Source organism: Rattus norvegicus, chromosome 6 (genome assembly GCF_021556685.1).
Source record: "Rattus norvegicus strain SHRSP/BbbUtx chromosome 6, alternate assembly SHRSP_T2T, whole genome shotgun sequence".
NCBI classification, from domain to species: Eukaryota; Metazoa; Chordata; class Mammalia; order Rodentia; family Muridae; genus Rattus; species Rattus norvegicus.
The window spans coordinates 137,832,486-137,840,735 of NC_141539.1; the positions used below are offsets into that span (position 1 = coordinate 137,832,486).

General features: G+C 54.7%; 1 protein-coding gene across 1 annotated transcript; it reads left to right on the plus strand.

Annotated features, from left to right (window-relative positions):
- The first annotated feature begins 632 nt into the window (after nt 1-632).
- Pld4 (phospholipase D family, member 4) lies at nt 633-8,145 on the plus strand. The gene is made up of 11 exons (NM_001126288.1): nt 633-757; nt 2,355-2,441; nt 3,081-3,244; nt 3,618-3,801; nt 4,108-4,228; nt 4,650-4,777; nt 5,886-6,086; nt 6,664-6,803; nt 6,918-7,083; nt 7,171-7,267; nt 7,570-8,145. The coding sequence occupies exons 1-11, from the start codon at nt 653-655 to the stop codon at nt 7,764-7,766; spliced, it is 1,590 nt and encodes a 529-aa protein (NP_001119760.1). The 5' UTR covers nt 633-652; the 3' UTR covers nt 7,767-8,145.
- Nucleotides 8,146-8,250: the final 105 nt, after the last annotated feature.

An 8,250-nucleotide genomic window follows, 5' to 3' on the forward strand; every position in this document is an offset into this window, starting at 1 on the left:
TGTGAAGCTGATTGCAGGGTACGGTTGGTGGATCAGTCAGTTTTCCTTCACCAGGACGCAAACCCGAGATGTAAACCATTTAAAGAACAAAGGACTTAGGCTGTCTTGCAGCTTCAGGGGTTTCCACTCGGGATCAGCTTTGCCATGGCTGTGGACCAACCATAGTGACAGCAGCAAGGCAGAGGGAAGCAGCTTGCCCATGACAGACAGGAAGCAGAGAGAGATGAAGAGCCCAGGCATCAGATATGGCCACCAAAGTCCTGACCCAGAAACCTACATCCTCCAACCAGGCCTCCACAATCTCCACCTCCTCCCACCAGTCTACCCGCCATGATTGTATCATTGATGACCCTATCATTGCCCAGTTTGTCAATTAGCTCATGATGCAGTTTCAATCACACCACCAGCCTTCAGTCTGTGAGCCCCCCTGGAGGCCAGTTAGGCTACGGTTTGAGCCTCTCCTACTTGAGTCTCTGGTGCTTGCGGCAAACTTAATTCCAAAGACTTTTGAGTTACAGTGGAGGGACCCTTCCTAGGAGCAGGCAGGGTAGATTTTTCTCCAGAGGGTGAAAGTTCTCAGCTCCGCCCTCTAGAGTAGAGGCCCATTCAGTCTTGAGGCGGGGGTGGGGTACGTAGAACAAAGGGGAAGTGAATGGAAGGGGAAGCAACAGGCCAGAGAGGAGGCAGGTGCCTGCACAGGCAAGGCCTGCAGACAATGACTGGAGCCAGGATGGACAAGAAAAAATGGCACCCAGAGGTAAGTGTTAGCCAGGCTAGGGCCAGACAGGGCCTCAGGACGGGTATCTGTTTACCTCCCACAGCCCCACCCTCCCAACACCTTAGATCCCACAAACCACCAGATTGGTCGGCAGATGACCGCTCCTTGCTTAATCTATGAATCCAAGATCATTGGGTATCAAAATCTCCAACCACCTGGCAGCCATGTCCTGTCCCATACCTGAGGCCCACAGCTTAGCCCACAGGGCAGGAACCCCAGAACCTTGAGGCTCAGGAGGCTCAAGAGTTTATTTCCCAGCTCACCCCACTTCTGAGATGCTAGTACCAGGGAACGTTCCTCTCTGGACAGTCTAGATTCGAAAGACCCACAGGGACCAAGGATGGGACAGGTCTGCAGCGGCTTAGAGCTACCCTTCCTGGTTCTCCTCCCCTGACCTCAGAGTAGTTCTGAGAAGGAGCTCAGAGGTCTGTGGCCCTGGGAAGTCCTAGATTACGGCTGCTGCATTCTTGCCTTTCTGTCAATTCAACTATTTTAAGGGATGAGAATACTTCTCTCAGGGCAGCTGGGGGAGGTTGGCCAGCAGCTCTCTGATGGATAGCCCAGCCTGGTGACCCTGGCCCAGAACCTCATGTCTGTGCCCCACTGGACATTGTAACAATTGGTCAAGGCCAGAAGCTAAGCTCTAAAGCTGCCCTGGTCTGCTGAGTTGCCTGCTGTGGGTCAGGGTGGGAGATTTATCCAAGAGCATGAGGCCGGCTCTGGGTGGAAGTGACCTCCTGACTCCCTTCTTCAGGGGGCTCTGGTAAGAGGGTGCTGGGCCTCTGTGGATGACTCTGCCTCTACAGCACCCCCCATCCTCTCACTGTGGTTTCTAGTCCCCACTTCCCTGTAACTTGGGGCACCAAGGGCAGACACAGCCGCAGGCCTGGCTCCTGTAGCCCATTCCCTGTGCTGAGGCTAGCCCCATGTCTGCAGGCCGCTGTCTAAGACAACCCCTAGAGGACAGTGGGACCCGTGAGTGAGGTTAGCTCCCTGCAAGTATCTGTGCCAGGGGCTGGGTGACCCATTTGGGGTGCACAGGGGCTCCTGAGAAGTTGGCCTGGCTCTTTGTAGAGTGATCGCTCTGAGGGAACAGGGTGAGTTCTCCATCCCAACTCGCTGTGGCCTCCCTTGCAGTCCCAAGCCTTGACAGCAGTGTAGGGCTTTGAACTCAGCCCTTGGTGGCCCCTTTACCATGTCCCCACTTTAGAGCCAGCTGTCTACCCTGGGGCCCAAATCAGGGGCCATCTGGGGAAGGGAAGCAGCTGTTAATAAGGAAGGAATGGATGAGGCAGCCCAAGCAGAAACTGCACTTTCAGACCCGGTTTCACTTGTGGTTGGAACAAGGAACTGAGACTCACACACTCGAGACAGCCGCATCGGAGGATACGAAGGGAACGAGAGGGTGCAAGCAGCACACGGCCCAGGGAAGGAGTGGGCTCAGCCTGCATGGGTTCCAGGGGAGACCATGTCTGAGCTGCAACTAGTGTCTGAAGGCTTGTGCCTCTGTAGGGACTGCCTAAGGAGGTGACACCATGGAGCTTGGGTTGCTGCTGACACAGACTGTTTTGTACAGATGCTGATACCTCTGCAGACAACAATGGAGGTCCCTGACTGGCCCTACTCCACTCCACCTCATGGTCCACACAACAGAGTTGGCATGGTATGACAGGAGAACCTAAGGCAGGGCTGGCTGGGGACTCAGCCCTCTAAAAACAAGTTTGAACCCAATTTCTAATCAGAACCACATTCAAACTTTCTTAATTTCCCAAAGATTAGGTCCCGGGGCTTGATTAGAGAGTACAAAACTAGTCCTGAAGTGTGTGGTGTGTGTGTGTGTGTGTGTGTGTGTGTGTGTGTGTGTGTGTGTTTGCGTGCGTGCGTGCGTGTGTGTGCATGTGCGTTTGTGTGTGTGTGTGCATGTGTGCGTGTGTGTGTGCATGTGTGCATGTGTGCATGCGTGTGTGTGCATGTGCGTTTGTGTGTGTGTGCATGTGTGCGTGCATGTGTGTGCATGTGCGTTTGTATGTGTGTGTGCATGTGTGCGTGTGTGTGTGTGCATGTGTGTATGTACCAGAGTAAGGCTATCTAGACTGTTGTATATCTTGTCCTTGCCTCATCGCTGCAGAGTGGACCATAGAGAGAGCTGCCGACCACCTACACCACCCAGGCCTTACTCTGTGTATCCCTCATGCCCTCCTGCTCATCCCAACCCCTCCCCAAGAGTCTGAGCAGTGCCTGTTGTAGTACAGGAGAGCTGTCTTGGCTGCTAAGAAAGGCTGTGGTATGTCACCTCCTGCAGGTACTAGGGATGCTGGCTATCCTGGGACTCGGCTCTGTGACTCTCACCTTGTTCCTGTGGCAAGGGCCCACTTCTTTCACCAGTCCCCAGATGTTCCCTGAGGAAGTGCCCTCCTGGTTCTGGGAGACCCTGAAAGGAGACACTGAGCAGAATAACTCCTGTCAGTGAGTGAACACCAGGGGTTCACATGGGGTCGTGGGATATGTGTCTGGGCGGGTTGCTGCCTCACTGGGTCCCTGAACGGGTGATGCAGCTCACAGTAAGGCTGTGATTGTCCCAGGCATGGATCCTGGACTTCCCCAAGAGCATGTTCCATCCCCAGGTTTCTGCTGAATGTCACCATACTCCGGCTTAGGGGGTGCTTAGGCTAGCTCTTCCCACTTCACTGTCCTCTTTCTGTTCCTTCGGCCTGGGTTCAGGCCCTGGAGCCACCCTGGGTTCAGGCCCTCCCTCCGACTGGTTGGCAGGAAGTGGAGCAAATGGCTGGCTCGTGGCTCCGACAGATACAGCTTGGTCTGCTTTGGGTTCTGTCCCTAGGCTCATCCTTGCGGAAAGTATTCCCGAGGACTTGCCGTTTGCAGCCGGCAGCCCCGCTGCCCAGCCGCTGGCCCAGGCTTGGCTGCAGCTTCTTGACACTGCTCAGGAGAGCGTCCACATTGCCTCATACTACTGGTCCCTCACCGGACAGGACGTTGGAGTCAATGACTCATCTTCTCAGCAGGTTAGTCCTTGTTTTTGCTTTCTGACTTTGAGGCCTGGGTCTCTCCCCGGGTGCCAAGGACTCGTCAAGTCAGGCTGCTATCTGTTCAGAGCTCAGACAGGCCCAGGGCTTAGCTCTGGGGTGGGGCTGGGTTAGAGCAAGACCAGGTCCCTTGGGTGGCTCTTGGGACAGGGCAGAGGGACTGCGGATAGTGCATGCATGGTGTCATTTATTTGGCCTCTATTCATGAGTCAAAATGTGGCCTACCGTGGGCTGTGGGTAAAGGACCAGCCTGAGGCAGCTTCTCATGGTATCCTGGATTTGTAGGGAGAGGCCCTTCTACAGAAGTTTCAACAGCTCCTTCTCAGGAATATCTCTGTGGTGGTGGCCACCCACAGCCCAACATTGGCCAAGACATCCACTGACCTCCAGGTCTTGGCTGCCCACGGTAGGTGTCTGCGTGCTGGGCTCTGCTGTGTTGAGGTCTAGCACCGGGGAATGAAGCCAAAGACTACCAGGACTTCTGGGGTGGGTGGAAAAATTTCTCCAGGACCCTGGAGGACTTGAGCTCAGGATTGAGAAGGAAGACATTAGACAAAGCCTTGGGTTAGAGGCTACAGGGAGAAGGCGTAGGCACGAGCATCATCAAGGTTATGGCCTGGACTGTCTAGAGGGGTCTCAGGGAAGCCTGTACCTTGGTTTCCTCACCCATGACAATCTTGATCCGTGGGTAAAATGATCAGTGATCTGAGAGTAAAATGTCCATTCAGATACAGACAGATCTGTTAGGCCGTCCTGAAGCCAGCACTAAAGAGCTGGCTCTCCATCTGTCTGTCCATCTGTCTATCCATCTCGTTTGTCTACTGCAGGTGCCCAGATACGACAGGTTTCCATGAAACAGCTTACTGGTGGTGTCCTACACTCCAAATTCTGGGTTGTGGATGGGCGGCATGTCTACGTGGGCAGTGCCAACATGGACTGGCGGTCCCTTTCTCAGGTGGGTCCCAAGGCCCAGAGATCGGATGAGGCCCAGGCATAGCTTCTCCCAACTCCATCTCTAAGGGCTACTCTTTCTGAAGAGAGCCAGTACTGTGAGAAGTTAGCCAGCAGAAACTTGGGTTACATGCCACTTTTGTCATACCACCACAGCGGGGACCAGTCAGAGTCGGTCCCACCAGTTATAAGATTCTACATGACCTTGTACTCAGGCCCTGGGACAGCATTTAAGAAATAGAGAATCAGGCCACGGCTCATGGGAAAACACAGTTTACAGGGTTGGGGAGATAGCTTGACCAGTGAAGCATTTGCCTTGCAAACGCAAGAACCTGAGTTTTATCCTTAGATATCGGGAGAAGTTACAATAGGGGGATCCCTAGCCCATCCTTATCAGCAATTCCGGGTCCCACGAGAGACCTCGTCTCCAGAAAACAAGATGGCCGGCTGAAGAGATGGCTCATCAGTTAAGAGTCTGATCTTCCTGAAGACTGAGGTTTGAGTCTCAGCAGCTGCACGGCAACAAACTGTAACTCTAGTTCCAGGGGATCCGATGCCCTCTCCTGACCTCTGGAGGCACCAGGCACACACGGACGTAGGTGCAGGCAAAGCATGGTCATACGCATAAAATAAAACAATGGGGATATCAAACCAAGATGACTGCCTCCTGGGGCGTGACACCTGAAGTAGCCTGGCTTCCACATGTCAACACGTACCTGCACACACAGGAACACACTTGCTGGCACATGCACACACATGCACACAAAGAAATGGTAGATTACGAAGCACGCCTGAGGCTTTTTGGAAGTGACATATTTCAAAGGCCCGAGTTGCATCTCAATAGACTAATACGTGGTTGGCATAGCACACCCCTAGTATTGCGCGCTCTCTCTCTCTCTCTCCCTCTCCCTCTCCCTCTTCCTGTCCCTCTCCCTCTCCCTCTCCCTGTCCCTGTCCCTCTCCCTCCTTCCCCCCTCACACACACCCCACACCTGTTAGTGCAAACAGTAGATATAAACAGGAATTGCACCCTGCCTTCCATCCCTGGCGGTTTCCACTTAGCCCGGGAGACCTTCGCTCTCTCAGTGTCCACGGACCCTGACCCCCTGCAGGTGAAGGAGCTTGGCGCTATCATCTACAACTGCAGTCACCTGGCTGAAGACCTTGAGAAAACATTCCAGACCTACTGGGTGCTGGGGACTCCCCAAGCTGTTCTCCCTAAACCCTGGCCTCGGAACTTCTCAACCCACATCAACCGGTTCCATCCCTTGCGGGGTCTCTTTGACGGGGTTCCCACCACAGCCTATTTCTCGGTAAGATGGCCAGCCCTCAGGAGTTCTGGGGATGCTGCGGGAGGCAGGCTCCACACTAGAGCGGGTGCTGGGCCAGCACCAGCAGTGAGAAAGAGGTGCTGGAAGGTGGCAGACCTGAGGTCCCAGGAGTCTCCAGACTGTTGAGGGGGTTTAGAGCCAAGAGGCTGTGGCTGGGCTCAGAGAAGGATAGGGAGACCCAGAGCATTGATATTCTTTACTTGGAGGGAAGATGGGCGATTCCAGCAGCTCCATTTCCACCAGGGGAAGTCCCTTGGCTGGCCCAGAGGCTGGTCCACAGCAGCAGGTGGAACAGATCCCACTAGGTACGCAGAGTTGGTCTGGAGAGAGTGGATCCACTTCCCAGGTCAGGCAGCCTGTGGACGGTTAGGCTGGTCTCCCGGAGCCCAGGATGCCTGGCTACTTCACTGCCTCCCTCCCAGACCTCAGGAGCACCTCTGGCCATTGGGGAATGATCTCGGTCACAACACGGGGTTTCTTAAGTACTGGTCAGCGGAGCCATGAGCTTAGGCTTGATTCAAGGGTGGCAGTGTTCTGAGAAATGTTTCTCCCACTGCAGGCCTCTCCTCCCTCACTCTGCCCCCATGGCCGTACCCGGGATCTGGACGCAGTGTTGGCAGTGATGGGGGGTGCTGGCGAGTTCATCTACGTCTCAGTGATGGAGTACTTCCCTACCACGCGCTTCACTCACCCAGCCAGGTGGGTCTGGGTGAGGTCCACCCTCCTGATTGGCAAGTCCCAGACACAGCGACCCTGCACCTGAGACCCCTACTCATCTTGGTTTCAGGCAGAGCACTGATCCTCTCTTCCTAGGTACTGGCCCGTGCTGGACAATGCACTACGGGCTGCGGCCTTCAATAAGGGTGTGCGTGTGCGCTTACTGGTCAGCTGCTGGTTCAACACAGACCCCACCATGTTCGCTTATCTGAGGTCCCTGCAGGCTTTCAGTAACCCCTTGGCTGGCATCTCAGTGGATGTGGTAAGAAACTGACCTTATGGGTTGGTGGGGGGAAAGGAAGTTCCTTCTCCCACCCGGCCCACCCTAACTTGCTCCTAATCCCTGAAGAAAGTCTTCATTGTACCTGTGGGAAATCACTCCAACATCCCATTCAGCCGCGTGAACCACAGCAAGTTCATGGTCACAGACAAGACAGCCTATATAGGTGAGTGGCTGGAGCAAGAGGCGTGGGAGGACAGAGAGCTGGACAAGACAGATGTGCTCCAATATTCTGGGAACCAGACACTTTGCCCAGTTTTCCAGGTGAAGTCCTGAGCACTGGGGCCCAGAATGCTGGTAAAGAACCGACTGCATCTACGTAAGGGGCTACCACTCATGGGGTCTGATGGCAGCACAGTGGTCAGTGTTCTGAGCTGTCCTTCAGCCTGTAGCATGGGTCACAGCACGGGCTGGACTGCAGGGGAACACAGGCCCAGGAATCAGTGTCTCCTCCTCCCCCTTCTCCAGGCACCTCTAACTGGTCAGAAGACTACTTCAGCGGCACCGCCGGTGTGGGCCTGGTTGTCAGCCAGAAGACCCCTAGTGCCCAGCCAGCCGTGACCACCGTGCAGGAGCAGCTGAGGCAACTCTTTGAACGGGACTGGAGTTCCCACTATGCCATGGGCCTGGACAGACAAATCCCGAGCCAGGATTGTGTCTGGTAGGGCTGAGGGTTGATCCCTTTGACTCTGGCTTACAGCTCTAGGTGGACGCAGATACCCATCAGGCTTCCGTCCACCCAAGCTCAGAAACTGGGAAAGCAAAAGGCATCTCCCGGGGCCTGAGATTGTCACCAGGCAAACAGCTTCTGGCAGAGCTCTAAATGGCTTTTAAATGAAGAGGAGACTAAAGCAGAGGAGGGCACACAGTGACACGGAAAGAAAGCAACCTCATCTAAGTGACCCCAGAACCCAGTTGGTCCTCCCTGACCTACCTACGATGAGGGTCTAGGGCCGTCCCCAGATGTAATGTTGGTGCTGTCTGGCCACAACCCCTAATAAAACCCCACCACCAGCTTGCACACCTGACCCAGGTCAAAGTGAGCATTTTCATGTTCTCTCTCTCCCTCCCTCTTGTCTGAGGTGTGTGTCCATATTTATATATCATGCAGATGCACATGCTGTGACCAGAGATTGGTACTGGGTATCT